Here is a 27,460-nt window from a genome sequence, read left to right as displayed (position 1 = left end):
GTCTCTTCTTCTTGATATCCAGTGATGAGATGTGTGGGGATGGTTTAAAGCTGTACCAGGGCAGATTTATACTGGACATTAGAGTGGTCAAATGCTGGAACAGGCTTCCTAGAGAGGTGGCAAATGACCCAAGTCTGCCAATGTTTAGGCAGCATTTGGAGAATGTCCTTCATAACATGCTTTAACTTCTGATCAGGCAGCTGAACTAGATCCCTTACAACCAGAAATAATCTAGTGTAGTCTAGCCTAGTCTGTTCTCTTCAAGGGGAAAGTGTTTGCCCTTTGGAACAATTTTTTGCTCCATTATGAGAAGAGAGGCACCATTATCCTTCCTTTTCTTGCATCTGCAGGAGCATCAAACTATACCTGCAGAACATTTTTCTGGAACCACATGCCTTTTCTGGAAGGTGTGTTGCCAGAGATCTGCCAAATTCTGCACTTCTTGGCTCTAAATGAAGCAATAAGGCATTACCAAGACTGAGGAGGAAACACTGTGCAAAACCATGGCTCCAAGGTGTACCACTAGACAAGGATGAGGAATCCTCCAACAAAGCTGTTCACTTTCTCCTCTGAATTAATTTCACACTCATCTCCAGGGCCAGAGTGATGCTCAGCCTGCCTTCTTTTGCTTACAAATAGCAGCTGCAACTCTCCAATCTCTTACCCCAAACAAGGATGCATGCACCAGAAGGAAGTGCTCCTCACTGTTACCCTCCCAAAACCAACCTGCTGCTGGGCACTGCTGCAAGGTGCTGCTCCCCAGGAAAAAATACCACCACTGAAAAAGTACTTGTCATGGTAATTCCTGTTTCCTCATGTTAACTGACCAATGGAGACTTGCCTCACCCTGGTGAAGGGCAGACACAGTCACCCTCCTTCCATGGACAACAACCCCTCATCTGACTCTTGAGAAGACTGAGAGGGGATCTGATCAATGTCTATAAATATCTGAGGGGTGGGTGTCAAGTGGAGGGGCCCAGGCTCTTTTCAGTGGTTCACAGTGATAAGACAAGGAACAGTGGGTTCAAACTTGAACATAGAAGATTTCACCTCAACATGAGGAGAAACTTCTTTACAGTGAGGGTGACAGAGCACTGGAACAGGCTGCCCAGGGGGGTTGTGGAAACTCCTTGTCTGGAGACTTTCAAAACCCACCTGGATGCATTCCTGTGTGGACTATCCTAAGTGATGCTGCTCTGGCAGGGGGGTTGGACCTGATGATCTCTTGAGATCCCTTCCAACCTCTGATATACTGTGATATGGTGATACTGTGACTCTAGCCTTGCACTCCCTTGGGCAAGCTCTGCAGGCTCTCATGAAGCTTGTTGCAAGGAAGAGTTACCAGTTAGTTCCTATTTGTTCAAAGTGATGTCTCACAACTCCCAGAAAGTGCAAGGGTGGGAGGGTGTGGCAGTTTAGGCTGGGTGCCTCCTGTTATTGCCATATAAGTTACACCTCTGGTGTCCCCAGTGTCCAGCCCAGTAAGATGGACACAGGAAACAGCATATTTCTCCCCATAAATCCTGCACCCTATAAATTCATCTGCAAAGTCATTCTTTTCCTCTTTTTTCCCTCTCTGCACCTAAAGCCAGGAGGAGATTAGGGGGCAGTCTCAGACCTGGCCAGCCTGAGACTAGCCTAACAGTGGGGGATGAAGAAAGAGCCCTGGGGGTTTTGGGTACACCCTCAGGTGGGGAGAAGGGAAGTGTTAGGAGGCCTTTGGGTGTGGTGTAAGGGACTCTGTATGCTTTGGGATATCTTTGCCACTGTGCTTTGCAGTTTCTGTAAAACACCAATTGTTTTTCCATTTAAACTTTCCATCACTCTCCTATCCATTTGTGTGAGTGTCATTCTTTTGTCCCTCTCAGGGCAATAGAGGATCTGTCCAGCTCTAAACCAGGACAGAGGGAGATGCACTGCTTAGGCACAACACCATCTTTCCCCAGAAGTACCACCTGATCTCCAGTTGCATCCCAAGAACTTAGAAGTCTATATTTCTTCTCTCTCCTTGGGACATGACACTTCAAATTTGAGAGGGAAAGCTGCTAAATTAGTCTAAGCACTGTCCCATACTTTTACAGGATTAATAAATAATCTCAAAATAGCAGTGAGAGGAGTTTGGTGATGATATTCAGGGTGGTTAAGGCTGACTGTGAAGAGTTGCAGAAAGACTCTCATGGCACTGAATAAAAGGGTAATAAAATCACAGATGAAATCTGATGTAGATAAATGTAAAGTGATGCACATGGGAAAAGACAGTCCTAGCTTTACATACAAAATAATGGGCTCTGAGCTGGCTATTTCTACTTGGGAGAGAAATCTTCAGGTTATAATGGATAGCTCTATGCAAATGTCAGCTCAAGGCTCAGTAGCAATCAAAAAAAACAAACAGAAAGCTAGAAATTATTAGGAAAGGAGGAGAGAGCAAAACAGAGGAAATCATTATGCTGCTGTATAAATCTGTGGTCTCTCATCTCTTGAACACTATTGTGCAGTCCTGATTCACCAATCTCAAATATGATATAGAAGAAATAGAAAAGTTACAGAGGAAGGCAATTGAAGATGATCAAAGGCGTAAAAGGGCCTCCATTCAGTGAATGACTGAATAGATTAAGAAGCTTTATCTTGGAAGGAAAAATGATTGAAGAAGAAATATGACCAAGTTTTGTGATTGGAAGAGTGGCGTGACTGGGGAACAGCTGTTCACATTATTCAGTACTCTCCAAAGGAAGAGAGAGATCATCAAAGAAAGCTATCACTTGACAAGTTCAAAATAAACAAAAGAGATTTTCAGCTGTGGCATTCCTTGCCATAGGGTACAGTAGATATTTAAAGTTTGTGTTGGTTCCACAGGATGTAAACTGATTGATGGAAGAAGAATCCATCAGGGGCTATTAAATGCAGAGATGGTGTCTACACTTCAGGAGGTTCCTGAGTCACAGACCACTAAGGGAATGGAAAGTATTCTGGGAAGGACAAACAAATGTTTGTTCTATTTTTGTACTGCTTCCTAAGCACCTGCTGGCTCTTGTCCAGGACAGGATGCTGGGCCAGGCACACTTTGGGGCTGACTTTTTGCAGTCATCTTTATATCTTGCACTTCACACCAGGCCATTTCTCCCACTAAGGTAAAGCAACTTAAATGTAGTTCAAAGTGTCTGGTGCTGCTGCCTGTCACTCTTTCTGATGCAGCCCCCTGCATCACAGAAATATAGCTGCATGGTGGCTTTCCAACCTGAACTCACCAGGTATGACTCCCAGCTAAAAAACCCTTCCACCAAGACTTACAGTCAGGTGCATCCCCTTGCCCTTTAGCTCCCAAAGTGAAAGCCTCTGCAGGTCAACCACTTCAGAGCACAGATCTCTTCTCATGAGATATCCCCACTGTGGAAGACAAAGCAGTTTGTTGGGAGCTCTGAAGCAGACATTAGTGACTGAAGAGAAAGCATCAAGCTCCTTAAGTGCTTGCTGTCCCCAAAAGGCACATGTACTGAAAACAATGGGTGCACCCTGCAGAAACCTGGCTTGCACCATCTCCTCCCACCACCAGGTCTGGGACCTGAGGAAGCCTGTCCAGTCCACCTCCTCCTGCACAGACAAGTCTTCTCCACAGGTTTTCAGCTGGAGGCCAAATCATCCTGAGCTATGGCTGATAGCCAAGAGATGTGTCTTGTATTCCCTGCAGACCTCTAATGTGCATCTCACCATGTGGTGTGGAAATGGGACCTGGTGGTGTCTGTGTCTCAGAACCCCTAGCCTGACCTCAGTTCTGTTGTTCCAATGCAGAATTCAAAGCAAGTGGCTCCTTTTTTCTCTCTTGCCTCCCGGACACCATTGGGGTCCATGCCCTGATGCCACACTTTTCTACTTTTGATATATAGTTATAAATGATGGGAGAGCAAACAAACCCACAAACAACAAACAAAAATACCCCAAACCAATTAACAGAAGAAAAAACCAAACCCAAACACTACCAAACAACCCCCCCCCAAAAAAAAAAAAAGGCAGCTAAAAATTGGGCAGCAGTGGCTCAAATGGTCAGTCCAAATCTGATATAAGTGCCTCTTCATCTGAAAACTCATCATCTTAATGACATTCATGTCCCTGTGCACTTTTCCAAGGCTGCCTTAAAAGCTGTGCCTTGGCTGCTTACCAGCTGATGGATATAAACTAGGAGCCTCCTTTGTAGCTAGAAATTCGAATGAGGGATAGTGGCTATTGCAAGGTAATCACACCCTGTGGGGAAATTCCTGAGCTCAAGTATCTCTGTCCCCCAGATCAGGGTAATCTCCTTGCCATTGGCAAGGCTTGTCAAGCCAGACTGGTTTGTCACTCTCGGTGTTTAGGAGCCTGCCCTATTTCTGCAGGCTGCTGCCTCACCCAGGCAGCCTTGTGTTGTGGTTGTGTGCTCGGTAATGGGGAGGTGAGGCTTATTTTCTGAAAAACTACCCTTTTCACCTATAAAGCCTAATTTAAAGTAAATGTAAAGCCAAATTCTATTCATATTGACACCTGTACTATTTTGCAGCAGCTCTGAAGGAGTAATGATGATATATGTTGGAACAGGAGGACAGTCAGACATCTGTCCACTCGATGGATCTGCAGGAGAGGGAGTACAAAAAACTCCATTACACACACTGAAGTAAATAATCTCATAGTGATAGTTATGAAAACAAACAAAAAACAACCCCCAAACCCCCAACAACCCAAACCTACCTACGTTTCTTGGCCATAGTTTTCCATTAGGAAGGAGTCCCTGCTGTGTTTAGATCTGTAAGACACGAGGGTGAGGGTCTTGATTGTAGAGTGCCAAAAGCAGGTGGGCAAGCATTAAATCCTAGCTCTTGGCTGCAACCTGGAGAAACTGGGTGGCTTCCTTGCTCTCCTCTTCCTTCTCTTCCTCCTCCTTTTCTTCCTCCTTCTATTCCTCTTCCTCTCCCTCTCCCATTGAGGCTGCCCCTTTCATCCACTCCGCCTCGGGGCTGGCTGAAGGTCCTGCGTCCCTGAGAGTGACTCCTGACAAGGCAGCCAAGTCACTGAGCCAGGGCAAAGCGCAACCCAGTTCCTCACATGACCTCATCCTGCTGGTGCCGGAGGGAGTTTTTAGCCACAGAAAGGCAGAGCCTGCTCCCCCTAGGGCCATATGGCTTGTGCATAGGCTACTTGGGTGGCACTCCTGGAGCAGGCTCCTCACTCCTGTGATGGGCTCTTTTCAATGTATTGGAGCTGAATAATACATGTTTCTTGTGAAGAAAGGTGGGTGCTTCTGTGCAGGAGGAACTTGGCGGCTCTGAATACTGAGCAGCCATTTCCTCAGAGCAGTAGGATTCAGCCTGGCAATCAACCCGATTAGCACTAAAAGGAACTGTCTAAATGTCAAGCCATGTTCAATAAATAAGCACTAACACATTTAGAAATGGCTCAGAAAGGAGAATTAAAAGTTTTGCCGCTAATTATGTTTCTTATTTTAGATTTTCCATTCAAATGAGACAATCATTTGCTGCCAAGATGAAGGAAATGAGATGGTCTGAAAGATGAGGGTGAGCAAAGATGTTCATACATAATAGAGAGCTAATGGGACCTCAGCCTCTTGCAAGCCTCTGGAAGCACCATAAGAATAGGCTCAGCAGACCTTCCAGCCACTGTTACAGAAGCTCCCTATGGTACACAGGGTACAGCAGGTACTGTGGTACCTCTTGATCCCACCAGAAGTGGGAAAAAAGCCAGGAGATGAAGGAGAGAAAGGCAGGCTCCTCCAACCAGCTGAAGGCGTGTAGCCCACGGGAGGTCAGTGAACAGAAGCAGGGAACACAGCTTGCTGGAGAATGTTTTACCAGCAGCTTCAGAAATCAGTGCCAGTTTTTCCAAACAACCTTACTGCTTTGGACCCAGCCACCTCCAACACTGCCTGGATGGAAGTGGCTCGCTCACGTCTCATGCTTTGATGCAGTAATGACACATAACTGATACTGATAGCAAAGGCTAATCCACTCTGCCCCATAATGTCCCCAGTCAATCATGCTATATTCTGTTATTGGAAAAACTCATTTTTGCCCCTCTGATGGTAATCAGTGTATGCCCCAAAGCACAAGGCTTGATAGCCTGTGTAATTTGCAACCTAGCTAAGTGTAACTGCAGATGTTAATCCTATTTATACAAATGCCTGACAAGCAGAAGTTGAGATGGAAGGACGAGCTGCAGGGTGGGAGAAGGCATAGAGCTGTGTTTCCAGGAATTCTCTTCCTGCAGATTTCAAGCAGCTGCACACAGGGATGGAGGTGGGCAAAGGGAGGCAGCAGAGGCAGTGATCCTGTAGTTGTGCCTCTCACAGTATATCAGAGGTTGGAAGGGACCTCAAGAGATCATCAGGTCCAACCCCCCTGCCAGAGCAGGATCACTTAGGATAGTCCACGCAGGAATGCATCCAGGTGGGTTTTGAAAGTCTCCAGAGAAGGAGACTCCACAACACCCCTGGGGAACCTGTTCCAGTGCTCTGTCACCCTCACTGTAAAGAAGTTTCTCCTCATGTTGAGGTGAAATCTTCTATGTTCAAGTTTGAACCCATTGTTCCTTGTCTTATCACTGTGAACCACTGAAAAGAGCCTGGGCACCTCCACTTGACACCCACCCCTCAGATATTTATAGACATTGATCAGATCCCCTCTCAGTCTTCTCTCCTTTTACCTGGTATCTGCTCTGGGAAATGCTGGAGCAAATCTTACCATGGAGCACATCCCCTGCTCAGGGAAACTACTCTCTACCTAACAAAAGTGTGTCAAAGCTTGTTGGGAAAAAAAGAAGAAGAAAGAAAGGAAAAAAAGCCCCCAAACCAACAACAAACTGAATAAGAAAGGAAACCAAACCAACAAGAAAAGAAAATAAAACCCCCAATCACTCTTTTCTGCTCTTTCCCCTGTTCTCCTCAGAACAAGAACTTTTTACCCCAAGCAGAAAAGAAGTACTTTGAAGTCCCAGGTCTTGCTTTCTCAGTCTGATGCCTCTGAGAACTGCAGATAACCAGACAGAAGAAGAAAAAAGGGGTTACTTTCTCTGCATTATTTTGCCATCAAACTTTCAATGGACAACCAGGAGCATTGTCTTGCTGGGCCTATCTCCCCTGGTCTCTGGAATAAGCTGCTCTTTGTTTTGCAGTATTGATTTTGCAATTTTGCTAAATTTCTTCTCCTCCAAGCTTTATTCTAATTTATATTCACCTCCCCTTTCGGTGTCTCACTCTTTGTTTTTTCACTGCCTGCCTACCTCCCTCTACACTCTGCCTTCCTCCTAATCCCTATACTTCCTTTCCTTTCCTCCCTGGGGTCTGTCCTCCTCATTTTTCATTCATATCCCCACAGCTATTCTTATTTTTTCCTTCTCTAATCTCCTACTTTTTGCCCTCTTTCTCAGATTCCCAGTTCTCCTTCTTTCCTTTCCTGACTGTTTCTTTCTCCAAACAACATGGTTTTCTTGCCTTCTGCCATCTCTGAAATCCCCTTTCCCATGCAGCTGAGATGTGGCAGAACCAAAACCCATTGAAACTGAGGAGGAAGACTAGGGGAGAATGAGGGCTGGGACTCTTCAGTGTAAGGCTGGTATTTCCAGGGATCTACTTGGCAATTTTATAGAGTATCCTCTAGTATTCTGATAAAAATACTCTAGTATTCTGACAAAAACTCTCCCATTCACCTTTCCTTCCTTCCTTATATTATGGCTCTGGATGACCTGTCCTCCATAGCCACAAAGCAGTGATAATCTCTGATCCACAGTGACAGAAGCAGCACTTTGAATGTTTCGGTTATTCTCATGAGCAAAATATTTTCTAGTTTAGCCTGGGATTTTCCAAAGATGGCAGATGGGCACCTAGAAAACTCAGATTTATCTGACAGTGGCTCTCATTGTTCCAAATATCCTACTGTACCTTGCTCACACAGCTCTCCTCAGTTGTTCTCTGCTCTGTCCTTGGTGCCTGCCTCTTCCTCGGACTTGGCTGGTCCCTTGCTTTCTCCAGCCTTGTGATACACCTCAGTGTCCCTGGAGAGCAGCTCCACAGCTGGAGAGAAGAGTAGAATTTGCCCTAGCATAAGGACACGGTACCAAAACTGCTTGTGCATCATCACAGCCTCCAATGGGTCCCAGATGGGGTGGGGATCATGAGTCCACACTGTTGCCAGCCTCGGTGGAGGGGAGAAATGGACCAGCTGAGCATAACCTGCCTCCACAGATATCTTTCCTGGGCATTTGAGGAGGGGCAGGTCAGGAGACCTGTGCGAACTGAACCAAGGACAAAAATTCATTCTTGTAACTGAAATGCCTGAACAGCACAGGAGGGACCCAGCATCATGGGGACCCAACTGCCCAGAAGAATTTGCAGCTACAGATTTCCCCTCCCATCTGTCCTGCAACACCCAGCACCTGCACTTCGCTGTGTGACTGCTGCCACCATCCCTTGTCCTGCAGGATCAATGAAATAGAGGCATTTCCATGGGCTTATTCCAAGTTTAGCTAATCTAAAACAAACACCAGAACCCCCTCCTACTCAAAACGAGGAAAACAAAGCTCCTCGACTATGTAATGAAGAATGATACAGCTGGAGAAAACAGTTATAGCCTACAAGGAATTTGTTGTGCTTTGTTTTCTCTCTATTCATCTCTAGAGACGTCTCCCACTCAGGCAAGAGACATCAGATGTGCTAAGAGCACACACTCGTGGGTGCACATAGCACTTTACTTCACCAACACATCCTCTCTGCCCTGAGTCTTATTTGCTTTTTAGGATAAGGCTGTGTCCTGTCGAACATTTCCAAAGCCGCAGGAGCCTGGACTGTGGCCAAGAGCCCCCACTTGCTGTGATTCCAGCTGCAGGGTCTAAGGAGAGCAGTGAGGATGGGCTGGCAGGGGATGGTAATATCTTTAAATTTATCCATCAATATAGTTGGAAAAGAACAGATGAGCATTTGCACACATTTGCTGCTTTCATTCAGATCTGTGAAAGGTACAGCCAAGAACATATTTTCCACCCCAACTGCATACTACAATTGGTCTAATAAAAATGTATTTCATTTGCCTACAAAAATCACTCTTCTAGGCACTTTACAACCATAAAGCATGCTGCTTTCTATTCCTGGCTTCCTTTTAAAGGCCAGGTCTTGCTGCTTATATTAGTGAGTGCACCAGACAGGCGGCACAGCCAAGTGAGCACTGCTGTAGGAGTCCTCCCATTATAGTTTTCTAGGCCTGATCCTCCATGCACTTAAATTGATTTTACACTCATGGTACCCCTGGGACACACAGGCAGCTGCTTCAGGGTTTTGCCAGTGTGAGGAAGATTAGTATCAGGCCCAAGAGCTTGTGTGCCTTGCAACAGCCTACATGTTGCAGGCATTTTCACCTCGGTGAGCTCATATCTGTGTCTCCAGAGGACAAAGAGCAAGACTGGGATCCATAACAATGATGAGCACAGAACTGACAGTTAACTGTGGGAACAGACAAGCAAATTCAGATTAAAACATGTAAAATTTGTGTAGGACCTGGTTGTGATTCTCATCAAATAGCACTGGCTCCTTTTGTCATCTCTGAGACCATGTGCAGAGGATGGTTTGCTTAAAAAAGGTGTATTAAAACCAGAATCTTAAGGCTGTTCACTTTGGTGTTCTGTGGGCTTAAGGCTACTCCTGCCACCCATGGTCTCTGAGTTCTTCTTCTCCCCTATTACCGAAACAGGCTAAACATCATGTTTTACTTATAAAGTGAGTTTAGTGGATGGAAGGGTGGGAGGGGAAGGGGGATTAAATTTACTGCTTCAGTGACTACAGGTCTGAAATAAATCTCTGATTCAATGATAGATCAATAATACCAAGATTGGGTTTAAATTATTAATAAACTATGAGAAACGAGGATAATTATTCTATGAGTCACAGCTCTCTAATGCACTGCACATTTTTTTTCCTGAGACATCTGCATTGAAGCACGACCTGCTTGTCTTTTGGCAGAAAGCTGTAGCCAAGAAGCTAATGCTTTTTGTTTTGCTAGCTAAGCATTTCACAAAGCCTCGTGAGCCAAGGCATCCAAGTGACAGTGCTGTGCTTCTCTCACAGACAGACCCTTAGGCCAGGATCATAGAATCATAGAATCATAGAATCAGTCAGGGTTGGAAGGGATATCAAGGATCATCCAGTTCCAACCCCCCTGCCATGGGCAGGGACACCTCACACTACATCAGGCTGGCCAGAGCCTCATCCAGCCTGGCCTTAAACAACTCCAGGGATGGGGCCTCAACCACCTCCCTGGACAACCCATTCCAGTGTCCCACCACCCTCATGGTGAAAAACTTCTTCCTAACCTCCAATCTGAATCTACCCATTTCTATTTTTTTTTCCATTCCCCTTAGTCCTGTCACTCCCTGATATCCTAAAAAGTCCCTCCCCAGCTTTCTTGTAGGCCCCCTTCAGATACTGGAAGGCCACAAGAAGGTCACCTCGGAGCCTTCTCTTCTCCAGACTGAACAGCCCCAACTCCTTCAGTCTGTCCTCATAGGAGAGGTGCTCCAGCCCTCTGATCATCCTGGTGGCCCTTCTCTGGACACCTTCCAGCATGTCCAGATCCCTCTTGTAATAGGGGCTGCAGAACTGGATACAGTACTCTAGGTGGGGTCTCCCCAGAGCTAAGTAGAGGGGGAGAATCACCTCCCTTGACCTGCTGGCCACTCTTCTCTTGATGCAGCCCAGGATCTGGTTGGCTTCTGGACTGGAAGTGCACACTGACAGCTCATGTTGAGCTTCTCGTCCACCAGCACCCCCAAGTCCCTCTCCTCAGGGCTGCTTTCCAGCCAGTCCCTGCCCAGCCTGCACTTGTGCCTGGGATTGCCTCGACCCAGATGCAGGACCCTGCACTTTGTCTTGTTGAACCTCATGAGGTTGGCTTGTGCCCACCTCTCCAGCCTGTCAAGGTCCCTCTGGATGCCATCCCTTCCCTCCAGTGTGTCTGCTGCACCACACAGCTTGGTGTCATCAGCAAATTTGCTGAGGGTGCACTCAATGCCACTGTCCATGGCACTGACAAAGATATTGAACAAGACTGGTCCCAGGACTGATCCCTGAGGGACTCCACTTGTCACTGGCCTCCACTGGGACATGGAGCCATTGACAGCCACTCTTTGGGTGCAGCCATCAAGCCAGTTCTTTACCCATCTAGTGGATCCCCTAAAACGTTTAGGTGTCTAATGTGCCCCTGAAAATCAGTGTGATTGATTTGAATAGGAAGGCCTGTGAGTGGTGTGGGTGTCCTTCTGAACCTGGGTGGCTGGAGATGGAGGAGTTTCTTTAGTCTAGAAGAAGGTGCTGGCCTTGAAAAGTGACCATGGATGGTTGGAGACCCCCATGTTTCTGGTGGCAAGAAGGAAGGACAATCTCAGGGTTGCAGGAGGCAGGGAGAGGAGGAATGGGGTTTGCACTTTGCTGGTAGACTGCAATGCCAACACCACTGAAAAGCCCATGAACTTTAAGTGAAGGTCACCACTCCTTTTAGGGCAACATGAAAGGGCTCCATCAGCCTGAGGAGGCCTATTAAAATCAAGAAGCTGTAAACTATAATTTGCCTCCATTCTGAGTTGCAGCCATCTGTTGACTGAGACAATTCATGCTGACAGCATGGGCTGGAGATGCTGAACATCTCTGGGCATCCTCCCTCCTCAGCAGATGTCATCCCTCAGCTCCAACATCATGGCTTAGGGAGGTGATGGAAAGCAAGTCCAACTTCAAGGGGCAGCCCACTGCAAAATCAGTTAATCTCTGCTTTTTGACAGAGTGGGCTTGGTTCATATAGGCTCAGAGCACTCTTGATGATGCTTGTCAGCTCCTGGGCTATCAGGGGAGATGCTCATGCAGCTTTGCTCTGGCTTACCAGGAAGGTTCTTTACTTACTGGGAGAGGGACAGAACTCAAGATATTGGTAATGAGGGGCATTTAACCTTGTCAAAGTGCTTCAACTGAATAAAAATTAATACCAAACAAAGCCAAACTTGTCAGTATTTTTTTCCCCTGTAAACTGATGCCCCAAACCTGCATTTAAAAAGAAACCTACAGTTCTGAGTACTTGGGATGTTAGACAGGCTGCTTTAAATTAACTTGCCATCCTCCCTGGCAGCCTGGGAATCATTTGAATAGCTCCACTCTATCTGGGTCATCTCATTCTCCTTGTCATGCCTTCTGCTGCAGCTGGAGGGAGGACAACTGTCTGCAGAGGTGACACTGGGTGGGATACTTGTAGGTGGGCAGGGAACACCAGTCACCTTAAATGGGTCCTGCCTCAGAAGATGAGAAAATTAGGTCTCTGCAGCATGCAGAGTAGAGACTTGCAAACCAAAGGACAGCAGGGCAGAGAAGGGTAACAGCCAGCATCCTGAAAACAGGCAAGGAGTATTGGTGGCTGCTGTGCATAGAGTCCTCTGTGGACTCACTGCTTTCCTTGCCTCTAGTTCATTGGAGGAAGCAAATTTGTATTGGTTCTAAAATCCCTCTCCTGTTTAATCTCAGTTTACACAGTTGTGCAAATAGCATTAGGTGACCCCCACTCTGCTGGGTGATGCAGCATTGCCCTACACTTCACATGGGCTGGGGCACTGCTGCTTTTACCACAGCACATCCAGCAGCAACAGGGATTTTCCATACCCACTTCCAGGCTCTCTTTTCACCTTCAGTTGTCTGGGAAGGTATGAAATCATTCTGGGTCTACAACAAAGAGCTATCCAGGTGTTTGGCTGCTCCTATTTGCAGTGAGAATTTTTGATTGCCCCTGTGATACACTAATTTAAAGATGCTTGTGGCCTTTGAAAGTGAAAACGACTACAACAACAAAAAAACCTCACCCAAACCCCAAAACAAACCAACAAGGAAAAATAAATAAGGCTGAACAAACGGTGGTTGGGGCCTGACAATCAGATTCAAGGAAAGGAGTGAAGGGCTTTTGATTTTTTTTTTTATTTATTTACCTGCATTAGTAATTCAACAAGGCCTTCACACATCACTGCTTTTTTATTATTTGCTCACAAATTGTAAAGGATTCTGGGCACAGCACACACAAATTAATGTATCTGTGGATGCAAACTTTCAAGCACAGGGGGAGCAGCGATGCTCTAGTGCCTGCATCACATCTTTGCTCTCCCAGCACTTCTGAGATAGAATCATAGAATCATAGAATCAACCAGGTTGGAAGGGACCTCCAAGATCATCCAGTCCAACTGATCACCCAGCCCTAAGCAATCAACTAGACCATGGCACTAAGTCCCTCATCCAGTCTTCTCTTGAACATCTCCAGTGATGGCTACTCCACCACCTCCCTGGGCAGCCCATTCCAATGGGCAATCACTCTCTCTGTGAAGAACTTCCTCCTAATATCCAGCCTATAATAGCCAAACACCATCATCTCTGCATTGCAGATGAGGAGCAAAGCCCAGTAAAGGACCACATACAGGTTATGGGTGAGGCATCAAACCCAAATGTCACAGGATCTCCCATTTCTGGGATGGGTGCAGTGGTGGGTGACTTGAGCTGTCCCATGGGTTAAGCTGGTGTTTACTTGAGGATGAGATGTGCTCAGACTGAGCAACCTGCCTGCCTATGAGGGGTCTGGATGCATACTCAGCAATGTGCAAAAATCTGGCTGCATACACCCCAAATTATGGCTGGTCCTTTAAGGACAGCTCAGTCCCCATGAAGACCTGAGTTTCTGGGTCCATTCCAGCTCCACAGCAGCAACTCTCAAGAACACTGAAACTTCTCAGATGGGTTGAAAAACTCATTTTTCTTTCATTTGTGTAGAGGCTTTCTGTTAGCCTGGAAACCATAAGACCAATTTCCCTTGATATCACTACAGAGGTTTTAGCTCAAAGCATAACACTGTCATAATTTGGGGAAGAAATAGAGCTTTCATGCTTTCAGGCTGCAAGTTATGAATTTATAACCCTATAACAAAAATCCACCTTCCTACGTGTTCATGTAGCAATACAACAGCTTTCCTTTAAACACCTGTTCCTATCATTTTCCTTTGGTGTAAAGTGCCTGTAGTAGCATCCTTAGGGTAAAAAAAAAAAACAACAACAAAAAAAAGCCAAAACATCCTTCATTTCCTTGGTCAGGCATTGGAATAGGTTGCCCAGGAAGGTGGTGGGGTCACTATCCCTGAAGATGTTAAAAAACTGTGTCGTCATGGCACTTTGGGACATGGTTTAATGACCATGGTGGTCTTAGGTTGACAGTTTGGCTTGATGATTTTAGAAGTCTTTTCCAAATGAAAAAATTATATGATTCTATGTTCATATAAGAAATGCTACAATGAACTGAGTGTCATTTAAAGTACACCACAGAAGAATTTGGTCTTTATTCCCCTCCCCTCCCCTCCCCTCCCCTCCCCTCCCCTCCCCTCCCCTCCCCTCCCCTCCCTCCTCTCCTCTCCTCTCCTCTCCTCTCCTCTCCTCCCTCCCTCTCCTCTCCTCTCCTCTCCTCTCCTCTCCTCTCCTCTCCTCTCCTCTCCTCTCCTCTCCTCTCCTCTCCTCTCCTCTCCTCTCCTCTCCTCTCCTCCTCTCCTCTCCTCTCCTCTCCTCTCCTCTCCTCTCCTCTCCTCTCCTCTCCTCTCCTCTCCTCTCCTCTCCTCTCCTCTCCTCTCCTCTCCTCTCCTCTCCTCTCCTCTCCTCTCCTCTCCTCTCCTCTCCTCTCCTCTCCTCTCCTCTCCTCCCTCTCCTCTCCTCTCCTCTCCTCTCCTCTCCTCTCCTCTCCTCTCCTCTCCTCTCCTCTCCTCTCCTCTCCTCTCCTCTCCTCTCCTCTCCTCTCCTCTCCTCTCCTCTCCTCTCCTCTCCTCTCCTCTCCTCTCCTCTCCTCTCCTCTCCTCTCCTCTCCTCTCCTCCCCTTCCCCCCCCCTTCCCTTCCCCTCTCCCCTCCCCTCCCCCCCTCCCCTCCCCTCCTCCCCTCCCCTCCCCCCTTCCCTTCCCCTCCCCCCTTCCCTTCCCCCCCTCTCCTCCCCTCCCTTCCCCTCTCCCCTCCCCTCCCCTCTCTCTGCAAGGAAGATTAGATTATGTCTAACACTTATAGAGAGCTACATCCCCAGCCAGTGTAAATCCATGTTGCTGCAGCAGCAGCAGTGGTGTGAAGGGTATTACACTAACTTACCAAGGCTGGGGCATCAGACCTCCCTTTCCTCCCCAGCTGGAAGAGCAGCCTGCAAAATAAAAATCCCACATGGCAGTCACTTTGAGAGATGCTGCATGGGATTTATCTGTCTAACAACAGCAACAAAAAACAAACAATTAAAAGAAACCTCTGTAGAGGCTGGCTGCATCCCTTTTAACACAGCAAATGCTGAGGGGTCCAAAGACAACCACTTGCACAGACATAGCTTCCAGTTTATTAATAGCAGAGGCACAGGAGTGACTGCCAGGCTGTGGGTGTCTCAGGCATGCTGTAAATCTCCAGTTGTTAGGTGTTCCTGCTGCTCACATGTGTATGGCAGAAATACATCCTAACATGACTGAAATATACAGAAAAACATGGCCAATTACTCTCCTTACTTGGATTCCCTGGGCTGAGCTGATAGGGATTCTGTCGCTGGTGCTGGAGGGGAGAGAAAAAGCTTTCTTTATTAAAAAAAAAAAAAAATCCTCTTTTTGTGTAGAACAGCAGGGTTTTTTTTTTTCCTTGCCTTGAGATTTCTTGCCATTTCATTATTTTGTGTTTCAGATAAAACCTTTCCACCTTAACGAGGAACATTTTTCCCCATCGATTTTAATGCTATAATAAATTGTGGGAGAGTGAAGAAAAAGCTCCCCAAAATGAGCCATAAAAAAAGGTTGCTAGAGACTGAGGGCAGGCTTTGCAGAAGAAGAGACAAGAGTTGTAAGCTGATTTACTTTGCCTTTCCATTCAGGTTTCATCTGTAGGCAGCTTGGGTCTCCTTATTTTAATGACTCTTTGGGAGGGCACGTTCCCATGGGTGTTTCAACTCCCCTGCTCTTGCCAGTGCAGCTCTATGGGAGCAGTGGGGAGAAGGGGACCAAGGCTGTCCCTCTTGAGAAGGTCATGGTGTTGCAAAAATGGAGAGAAAAATGGAAGTTTTGGCCCAAACTTCTCATACAGTCAAATGAAGTGCCCTGGGGATGGGTGTGGAATGGAGGAGTGGGTGTTTGCTGTCAGAGCAGCACCTTTCTCCTCTAAGTTTGCATTAATTCAGTGGCCACAAGCTACACGCATTCCTCTGTGTGCAGGGCTCAGTAGACTTGGGGGCTGTGGCAGTCCCCATCTACCAGGTTAATTGTACATCTCAGAGCAGCTCAAATGCTTTTTCAGATAAACCAGCACTTAAGCAACCTATCTCAGTGGTGTGCCAAGTGGTGTGATTTGGAAAAAACCAAAGGGGACAGAGGGAGTGATTTGGGACAGGTATATGCAGAAGGTGGTGGGAGAGAGGAGAGGCACCCATGAGCCCTTGGAGGTCTGTGGAAAGAGCACAGATATGGAAGCATCTGGGGAAGGCAGCAGGGTGCAGAGGAGATGGGGGAGGAGAAAACATAGAAAAGACACAGAACTAGGAGAGGTATGGCTGTGACAGGGAGACAGAAAAAGCATTGAAATGCAGGTTACTGCTCAGATTACATAACCCACTCAAATGAAAACAAAACAGAATGACAAGAGATTGAGAAAGGCCAAAGAAGACCCATGAATCACTACTGTACAGATCCTTCAAGACATAGTAACTGTTCACTCTAGGTCCCTAAAGGGTCATTCCCATATTTGATTTTCTTTGGTAAATCTACTTGTGTCTAAATACAAGCCCTCTATTGAAACAGGCTGAAAGAAATTTCATCTTTCATCTGAATTTTAAATTTTGATGTAGAAATCCAACAGGCAATTGCCTGGAATAGCACTGAGAGGTTTCTGTGTGTGTTTTCTTCCAGTCACTTGTGGCTGTCTCAAATCTTCAGCCTCTTGTGTGGGTAGATTTGTCCTCAGGGATGCAGCTCACGTGTATGCCTGCTAAGAATACTTGATTTCCAAGCAGAAAGCTCTTAAAAAATGAACCTTACGTGTGCAAACAGTCGATTTTCCTATTCTTGGGAGCTGGCAAATTTGCATTGAGAAAAATGCAAAAGCGAGCAGAAGATGCTTCTATTGGCCAGCCCCCAAGGAGGACCAATGCAAGAATTCTCTAGGAAATAGGTAACTCTTTACTTCAAGGATTAGCCTGACTCTTTCATGCTGGCTCTGCCTTTCTGGCTCTGCCTTTCTGGCTGTGCCAAGGCAGGCTGTGTCAAGACAAGCTGTGCTAGAGGCTCTTCTATAGCAGGTGGAATACACGCTCATAGTGTGCTCAAAGAGGAAATATGGAAAGAGTCCAATATTTCATCTAAATCCCTGATTTATACTTAGGATAATGCTATGCTGTCCCACTTGGACCCCAGTTCAGGATCCAGTTTCTGATGCAGAAAGCCAGACTCTCCCTGTGTAGGGAATCGGATGCCATTTCCCATAGCAGTTATGTGGTACTCTTCCAGTGGCTTTCTATGGGACCACTTGTCCCTTCCTCAACCACTCGAAGGGGACAGCTGTGACCCTGTCCTGCATGCAGCCACAAGCTGCATTCTGGCTTGCAAGCAGAGGACATAGGCTGTTTCACCACAGTCAGAACTAAAAATAGGACAAGTTCTTGCCATCCTTAAAAAATACCTTTTCCCCCCTGTAATTTAGAGAGTTTTAGTTTCCACAGACTAATGACATTTTTGTCCCTGCTATCTGATTCCAAACATTGGCTGGATTACTTAATGAGCTGTAAAATTTATAGCTTGAGATATCTAATAAGGAAGAAAATGGTCTAATATAGTTTGCCAGCATTTACATGCAACAGAGCAGCTTTGCTCCAGACAAAACTAATCGCAGTGTTTGGACTCTGCACACCTCAGAAATTCAGAAGTGTTGCCTCAGATGGATGTGTGGGGTTTCTGTTTACATTATGTTCTGGTTTCACTCTGCTTCTGTTTAAATTACTGATCAAATCTCTCTTTTTCCAGCCAGGACACCCATACTAGCATCTTGCATTTGTAATGAGGTCTCTGACAAACTCCATGGTTGGGATTTAGGTCTGGGTAGCGCTGCTCCATAGCCTGCTCTCACATCTTGATACCTTCACATATCACAGTATCACAGTATATCAGAGGCTGGAAGGGACCTCAAGAGATCATCAGGTCCAAACCTTTTGCCAAAGCAGAATCACTTAGGGGAATCCACACAGGAATGCATCCAGGTAGGTTTTGAAAGTCTCCAAAGAAGGAGACTCCACAACCTGTCTGGGCAGCCTGTTCCAGTGTTCAATCACCCTCACTGTAAAGAAATTTCTCCTCATGTTGAGGTGAAATCTTCTATGTGGTACAACATGGTACAAACCAGCCAGGTGGTACACACAATCACAGCCCTCACTAGGCAGGGAAAGGCAGCCATGTGATACTACTCAAAACCCATCACCATTTTAGGTGCTCATGCATGACATTCACATTTACCATATACAAACACAATTGTAGAAAAGATCAAGAACAGCTGTTTTATTCTCCCTCCTTCCCTCCAATGGATTGCTGGAAAATTCCTGTTAGTAAGTTGTCTTTCCTTGAAATTTCTTTAGAGATTTTCCAAAAAAAGCTTTTTCTATTTTCACTCTGCTTTGAGGAGGATCTTTCAGGGTCTGTATCCCAGACAATCTCTGTGCTGGTTTTCTTAGTCAGCTCTTTGTTGACGAGAGCAAGATTAGCCTGTTTAATATAATCTTGTATTCTCTGCTTATTGAAGGCATCTTTAGAAGTTGTGGACTCCTTTTCCAGCCTTTTCACATTTCCCACAGTGAGGGCAGAGCTGGAATCTGATGAACCTCTCTCAGGGGGAAATATTTTTGCTTTGGACTGGTTACTGCCAGACCCTGACAGCTTGCGTCCATTAGACATATCTGCAATGCATTAAGGAGATGAGAATCTTCAGCAACAGGCAAAGTCAATTCATCATTCTGGTAACAAAGAAAGAAAGAAAAGAGAAATCCCATTAGTCATTTACTCCTGACAGGCATATTGATTGATGTAGTTAAAATGTTCACACTAAGATAACCTCATTAGATTGGAAATCACTTTCTTTTCAAGAGGATCTACTAGGCTCCAATTCAACAAAGCACTTAAACAAATACCTGATATTAAGGGCATGTCCAAGTCCCATTGGTGGGATTTTCTTAAATATGTTCCACATAACACTTAAACGCCAAAGCTTAAGATAGCTAAAAAAAAAAAAAAAAAAAAAAAAAAAAAGAAAAGATGGCAAAATGCCTCAGATAGGCCCAAGGCTGAGCAACCAGACACCTGGGATCATAACACGCAATGGTACCCTCGTCCCCACAAAGGCTATACTAGAGATTGCATCAGTGATTTCATTAGTAACCCAGTTTGCTTTGGCTGTACAGCTGAAACTTACTGTATGCAGACTGGAACAGAGTGCACTTTATATTCATTACTAGTGCTCAGACAGATTGTTTTGGACATTTTATGCTACACACTGATGAGGGGGAAAAAAAGGAAAATGTATAGCGGAATCTATTGAATCTGTTTAATTGGACCTGCTGGTGGCCACCCGACCATGGCAATTAAATAAAGACAAACAAAAGCAGCTCTCAAAGGGTTTGCAGTGAGCAAACCCAGGGTAAATACTGCACGATTTTTGTTACTGCATTATCCTGTATCGTTGTGTGTCTGAAACATAAACTAGCCATAAAAAGCGACTCCCCCTCCTTTTTGTGACAGCTGGTTAATTGTGCCTGCATTTTCCTTTCATCCACTCAGCCTGTTTAATGTCAAAAGAGAAAGGAGGGAAAAATAATAAGGTTAGTTCGTCAGAACTGGTGCTTTACAACCTTCTCTTCCCCTGTCCGCCCCTGTCTATCGATTTGCATTGGGCACAAAGCTCCTCTGTTCTGACTGACTGCAAACCCAGACAGCTGTTTACAACTGTTTTGCTCATGCAAGAGAATCAAAATCTTCCAGGGCCCCAAATCCCCAGTGCCAGCTTTGGGGCACCTGCGGATTACCTCCAGACTATGCAGCCCTCCCTGTCCACTTGGGCAGAGTGGTCTCTGCCAGCTGTGGAAGCCCACTGTCATACACACACATGGGCACCATGGGCAAGGGGATCTCTCAGGGGGACATACTTCTTGCCAGTTGGGCTTCCCCAGAGGACTATTTCTGAGAGCAGAGCAAACACCAAGCAGGAATGGCAGATCACTGTCCATCATGAAGACACTGAGTAGGCACGCTCTCAGCCAGCACTGCTTTTGTGGTGTGCTGGCTATGGTCATCTGTTACAATTAGTTGTGTTCTAAATACCGTAAGCCTGAGACCACGGGTTACTGCGTTTTAATCCACAAGGCTGACCCAGTTCAGTTTCTTAGTACAAATGCCTGGCAAAATCAACTCAAATACCTCAGATAATCACATGTACAGGGTATTGATACTTTTCCCTTCGTCAATAGCTTATAAATCTCATTAAAAGAAGTCAGTAAGCTTGTCTAGCAAAAGCTATATACCTTAACTCTTTCACAGAACCACAGAATGTTAGGGGCTGGAAGGGACCTCGAGAGATCATCTAGTCCAACCCCCCTGCCAAAGCAGGATCAACTATAACAGATCACACAAGAACTCATCCAGGTAGGTCTTGAATATTTCCAGACAGGGAAACTCCACAACCCCCCTGGGCAGCCTGTTCCAGTGTTCTGTCACCCTCACAGTGAAATAATTCTTCCTCCTGTTTCCATGGAATTTCCTATGCCTCAACTTCCACCCATTGCCCCTTGTCCTGTCATTGGGCATCGCCGAGAAGAGCCTGGCTCCATCCTCTTGGCACTCACCCTTCACGTATTTATAAACATGAATGAGGTCACCCCTCAGTCTCCTCTTCTCCAAGCTAAAGAGCCCCAGCTCCCTCAGTCTTTCCTTGTAAGGAAGATGTTCTACTCCCTTAATCATTTTCGTGGCTCTGTGCTGGACTCTCTCAATCAGTTCTCTGTCCTTCTTGAGCTGGGGGGCCCAGAACTGGACACAATTTTCATTCACTTTAAGGACTATCTTTAATTGTCCCCTTATCTTTCTCTTGGGATTTTTTTTTTTTTTCAGTTCTCTGGATCTTTCTGACCCAGGACTTGTGAAAACCAATAGCACTGTCTCAGATAGACCTAACAGGTTTCCCTTCTACCACTGTTTAACCTGGGCTAGCTGTTTACATCAGGCTTTAAAGCACCTAGCTTTACCAGTGGCCATCTAAGACTGCATCCTTCATTGCTGGGACAGAAAGTATCTCATCATGTAACTTAATTACATTGCTAGGTTTTCACGTCCTAAGGGAACTATCTTTGGAAAATCTGTCATGTCTGCCTTTCAAAAACAATTCTGTCATTTCTCTTGTAACAAATTAAGATTTCTTTGGTCCTTCGCCATACTTTAAAGAATCTCTGATGATATTAGCTCTACTGATCACTGTACTTCTGTTCTTTCGTCTCCTGTGTCAAATTTTCATGGTCATGGACCTTTAGAAAAAAGCCAGGCTGGAAGGTACCTCTGGTGGTTGCCAGGTACCTCTGGTCCAGGCCTTTTCTCAAAGCAAGTCAGCTAGACTGGGGCCTTGGTGCCTTGCCCAGATAAATTTTAAATATCTCCAAAGATTAAGATCCTACAGTTTTTCTGACTCCAGGATTTAACGACCCTCATGCTCAAAATAATTTTGCTAATAATTAATTGGGAATTTCTGTACTCTAGCATGTGTCTATTGTCTCTTCTCTCACAGCCACAGAGCTCTGAGCAGAGTCTGGTCATCCTCTTTTTACCCTCTGTAACGGCTTGAGTTGAACCTGCTCAATACAATGCTGCCATCATGTCAGCTTCAAAATGAGGTCAGCTCACCTGCCTGGCTCCACACAGTACCAATGCCTAGGGGCAGGATCTCTTCCTTAATATATAGCGTGTCTGCTTTGCCTTGCCACCTTTCCTATCCTGACTTCCCCCTAAACCAAAGGAGTTTATACAGCAAGTGCAGAACTTCTCTTCCAGTGGTGGAAAGTAGCTTGAAATGGAATTTCCTGTTCTCCCTGTGTCACTCTGCACAAAACCGTATAGCTGATCCATGGGAATTGTATATCAGGAGGGAAAAACCTTCAGGACAAACAGCCTCTGGTCCTGTGCTTGTATCGTACCTGCCAGGCTGAGCTTTCATCTTCATTGGGGTGGTCCTACTGAGTAATACAAATCATTTTAGCTTTTAGAATACCCTCTCTTGGCACTTGGTGTAGCAAAGCAGCTCAATTCATGGATCAGCAGTTTCCCCACGATTTGAAGAAACGCAGCACTTGAATGTTCCTGTTGAACTTTCCCAGGAAACTGAAGAGGATCAAATGAAGCGTTTTATTGAATTCTAAATAGGGTTGGGTTTTTTGTTTGCATGCTTGCTTTCATCAAAAGAAATGTTTGAAACAAAATGCCCATGGCAAATTAGAAGGATGAAATGGCACATTTTGCAAGTGCTAGAATTAAAGATTTCTGCTTTGGAAGCTTGCCTGTCCCTTTCCATCACAAGCTATTCTGGGATTTTGATATCAAACCATCATATTTTTCACTTGACCTGATATATATTTTCATTACAAAGCCCAATCTCTCTCTTTTTTTTCTTTTTTTTTTTTTTTTCCCTGGTAAAATGCAAATAAACACTTTGCTAATCTGGCCAGATAGTATCACCACACAAAGAAGAGTGCTCTTGCTTTTGTAAGCTCATAGTTCACAGGGACTGGTATTAAATAGAAAAAATCAGTCACATCAGAATGACAGGCTTAAAAATCTAACAGATAATGGTTAAGCTGCCCATTACAATGACACTGGAGATTGTCCACTGAGTATTCACAAACACATCTGCAGCACAGCGATGCATCTTCTCCAAAGCCATATCTGTCCCTGACATCAGAGCTTGCCATAAAAAACTGGTGAATTCAAAGCAACATTTATTGGCTATTTCCTCTCTGAAGCTTCACTTTCTCTATAGCTCTTCTGTTCTCATAATAACATGCTGAAATCTAGTCAGAATATTTGAATCTTAGAGAAACAAAACACAGCTGAAGTAGCTGGAAGGCGAAGGGCTAGGGAGGCAATTTCCTCTGATTCATCAGGAGACAAAGGCAGAGCGATGACTGGGTTTGTGCTAATAACAGCAAATTGCCTCCCTGGCACCATTACCCCTACATCTCTTTGGCTCTTGCTGTCATACCCCATTCCACAGTCCTCTAGTTTTCTGCTCTCAGCCATGGCCAGGCTTGATGTGTCCATAGGAGGCCCAGGGAAGTGGTAGAAGCCCCATCCCTGGAGGCCAGGCTGGATGTGGCTCTGAGCAACCTGATCTAGTGAGAGGCATCCCTACCCATGGCAGGGGGGTTGGAACTGGATGATCCTTGAGGTCCCTTCCAACCCTAACAATTCTGTGATTCTATGATTCTATAAGAAGTTCCATCTAAGCATGAGGAGGAACTTCTTTAATTTAAAGGTGACAGAGCACTGGAACATGCTGTACAGAGAAGTGGTGGAGTCTCCATCTCTAGAGACATTCAAAACCAGCCTGGACATGTTCTTGTGTGACCTTCTGTAGGTCTGCCTTGGCAGGGAATCTGGACTCAAAGTCCTTTCAAGCCCCTAGCATTCTGTGATACCGCGATTTTGTGTTTTCTTTGCAGACCAGGTTTTGAAAGCACACCCTGTGGGTTTGACTCCTGGTACTCACTGTAATCTTGGTGCTGGTTCTCTCAAATCACAGAGTACTCATAAACATTTGCTTTACTTGGATTTGTCCTCTGGGTGATCATAGCAAAAATGTGGAGCAAAGCTAAGCTGTACTTGATCAGCAGTGGTGGGGGATGTGCTCCCTGGTACACTAATGAAGGACAAGTGCTGGGTCCTGACCTTGGATCACAAGGCAGGACCTTGTGGCATTCCCATCCTGGGGTACTGCTCTGGGCTTGGTGAGGCTAACAAACTGAGCTGCCATGCCCCTTGTGGGTCTTACCAGCTTCACCCTCAAACCCCTGTTGTCCTTATTCTCAGCTATCATCCCTCCTCAAAAATCAAGCTGAATTTGTATGACCATTTGCATGACCATGCTCCTTGGGTTGGGGAACCCCAGTGGGGGAAACGATGGCCGGGAAAACACTGGCAAAATCCTTTGCTGGTCGGACCCAGTATCCTAAGCAACTCCACTGGGTGCTGCAAACACAGGGGCAGAGATGATACCTGCCCTGGGAGAAGGTCCCAGGGGAAATGGTATTATTTGCATGTCTGTAACTCCCTAGGCAGTGGCAGCAGGCAGAGAGTGCAGTGTCATCAAATGAGGATTAAACTCCACACTGCACTGCAGAATGTCAGCTGAATTAATTCTGGTCGCAAGCTCCCTGCACATATTCCCAAAAGGCAGAGGAGTGCTATGTACACAGGGATGGAGAGACTTTCATACACAGACATTGCAGGGGAATTTCCACATCGCAGCAGGTCTGGAGTGAATGCTATGCAAACGTGCTTTTTGTCAGCCTCTGCTTTCCTTTTCTATCTTCAAGATACCTGTGCTTGTAAAGGCAATCTTTCCTTCTAAGCCATGCCTGTTTGATCCCATGGGATTTGTAATCTCCTGCTTTATAGTCCACTGCAATGAAAGGCATCTGATGATGCTTCTATATTGTTTAGATGTGACTTTGTTGCAGATTTTACAACACAATACCTGGTCTCAGGAGCTGTCAGACTCACAGCCTGGGAGAGACTAAGGCCTCCAGCAAAGCACTCCCAACACTGTGGTCACTTTGTTTCTTTGGCAAGGAGGGGCTCACTGCCACCATGGGTGCTATCATGCACGCAGCTACAGCTTAATACCACCTGCCAAGGGCAGGCTGGGCTGGTAGGAGTCTACACTTCTTTAAATGCTAAAGACGATGCTGTATGTATGTGTATACATACATGTCTATATGTATCTACTTACAAATCCAAGGGGAGTAGCTGACTACTTTTCTAAGAGTATATATGCTTTACACACTATTATTATTTACAGAATCACAGAAATATTCAGGTTGGAAAAGACCCTCAGGATCACCAAGTCCAACCAATAACCCTACTCTGCAAGGTTCACCCCTAAACCATATCCCCAAGCACCACATCCAAACGACCTTTAAAAACATCCAGGGTTGGTGACTCAACTACCTCCTTGCCCAGCCCATTCCAATGACTGACCACTCTTTCTGTGAAAAAATTTTTCCTAATGTCCAGTCTAAACCTACCCGGTTGCAACTTGAGGCCATTCCCTCTTGTTCTATCACTAATTACCTGTGAGAAGAGACCAGCACCAGCCTCTCCACAACATCCTTTCAGGCAGTTGTAGAGAACAATGAGGTCTCCCCCCAGCCTCAGCCTCAGCTCCTTCAGTCACTCTTCGTAAGGTTTATCCTCCAGGCTTTTCACCAGCTTTGCTGCCCTCCTTTGCACGCACTACAGTGTAATGTGTATTGCTATGCACATTATGTGCATATGATATAATATGATATGATAAGAATAGAATAGAGTAGTTATAAGAAAACCTTTATGGGCTTTAACTGCAGAACAGGCCCATTAAAAGCAAGCAGGGTATTTCCTCTATTTCTACCATTGCAGTTGAGTCCACACTAGATTTCCAAATTCTGAGTTATAACCACTACTCTTGTAGAGAAAACAATCTCCTAAAACAACTCAGTTTCTGCTCTTTGCACTTTCAAAGACATTTGGAAAGAAATTGGTGAAGGTAAATCATACAGAAGACTCCAGAGTGGTCTCCTGTTGTGCAACCCTTATGCCTATTGCATCCTATCAGTCCTGTAAACACCAGTAGAGCCAGTAATCCTCATCTCAGCAGTGTCTTCCTGTTCAAAAGGCTGTATTCAGAATCCTGGATCAAATTGTAGCAGTGACATTGGCTCCAGCAGAAGGGCTGCCTACCTTTCTGCAACCTGCAGTGGCCAGTAACAGGCTTATAGGAAATATAGAAGGATATGGCAAATATGCAGTCATCCAGTCTGGGTAAACTCACTCAGCCTCAAGGTTATGCTATTTTGGCAAGTGCACAGATGAGAACCAGCTGTCTTTGTTTGCAGTCACTAACACCCACAAATTAAGAGTTAAACCCATTTAGTTTTGTAAAAGAGAAGCACTTTCTCTGCATTTGTAATATGTAGACACAAACAGCTTAAGAGAGGTATGCAGAATCAGGCTACTCCAACCTCTACTGGTGGAATTTTAAAAATAAACCTGATTTCAGCAGATGCCGTTTCCTGGGCCACAGAGCAGACAGGACACATCTTCTATGTGCAGCTGAGGGGCTACAGTCCATGCATATTCCTCAGAAAGCCTGGCTCTTCAGCAGGACAGCAGTTCACCACATAGTAAATCGAAGCGGCTCCAGCTGTAAATCAGGGTTATTAGTGTGTGTTCTGGGATTTGTGTCATAAGAGACAAGAAGTAAAATGAAGTTAGACTGTCTGAAAGCACAGAAATCCCTGATTAACAGTGCCGGTGGCTCTTTCTTGCTCTGGAAAGGAAAAGGACTTGTCTGACAACTCCACCAGTGATTTACTGGGTTTGGGTCCAGATAACACAGAGCTTAAGTTACTACTGGATGCAGCTTTGATTTCTAACACTGCAGCAAACAGCAGGTAGAAACATTTCGTACTCATTTTGGCAAACAGGACATGATCCTCTCATCCACTCAAAGGTCTTTCAGCAGGGAAGTCCTTCCTGCTTCACATCCCACAGTGCAAGAAGGAAGGCCAGGCACTTTCATCCTGCCCTCCACAGAAGCCAATATTTCAGCAGAGATCAGAAAACCATTTCTTACAGGTGGTGAATAAAGCACAGTTCATCCATTAATCCCTAAACACAGAGCTAAAGGTTGAGGTCATGGTGCACACAGTGAAATGCCTGTGGTGTAAATTTGCAGCAATGTTGAGTAACTATAGTTACTACAAGTTTAGAGCAGAATAAATCACAGAATTGCAGGCACCTGTACTGAGAAGAATCGCAGGCACCTGTACTGACAAAAAGCTGAGGAGCTCTCTGAGTCTCCTCTTCTGACAGAATAAACTATACCTAACACCATTCAATAGACCTTCTTTTTTCATGCTATGCTCTCTAAAGTTGCATCTAGATATATAAACTTTATGTTAAGTCTCTGGAAAAAAATGTGTGTATTCATGGAACTGTCTATTAAAACTACAAGTTCTGAGGTGGAAATCTATGCAGTATAATCTGAAGAAAAGAAAAAGATAAGTGAATGTAAATATTGTTTATGAAGAGAAAACAGAGAAAAGAGCCAAGAGCCAGTGCTGTTAGTACCGACCTTGCTGAGGCACAGCCCTAC

At 45.5% G+C, this 27,460-nt stretch overlaps 1 protein-coding gene across 1 annotated transcript in view; it reads right to left on the bottom strand.

Annotated features, from left to right (window-relative positions):
• Nucleotides 1-18,969, bottom strand: part of LOC128981004 (uncharacterized) — a 30,676-nt gene extending 11,707 nt beyond the window's left edge. The window contains 5 exon segments of the mRNA XM_054399674.1: nucleotides 7,967-8,050; nucleotides 9,642-9,719; nucleotides 12,126-12,256; nucleotides 15,556-15,601; nucleotides 18,621-18,969. Of these exon segments, the coding sequence (XP_054255649.1) occupies nucleotides 7,967-8,050; nucleotides 9,642-9,719; nucleotides 12,126-12,256; nucleotides 15,556-15,601; nucleotides 18,621-18,969 (688 nt within the window).
• Between the last annotated feature and the right edge of the window lie 8,491 nt (nucleotides 18,970-27,460).

Source organism: Indicator indicator, chromosome 1 (assembly GCF_027791375.1).
Source record: "Indicator indicator isolate 239-I01 chromosome 1, UM_Iind_1.1, whole genome shotgun sequence".
NCBI classification, from domain to species: domain Eukaryota; kingdom Metazoa; phylum Chordata; class Aves; order Piciformes; family Indicatoridae; genus Indicator; species Indicator indicator.
Note: the sequence above shows the minus strand (reverse complement) of the source record. Positions and strands in the feature narration are given on the sequence as shown.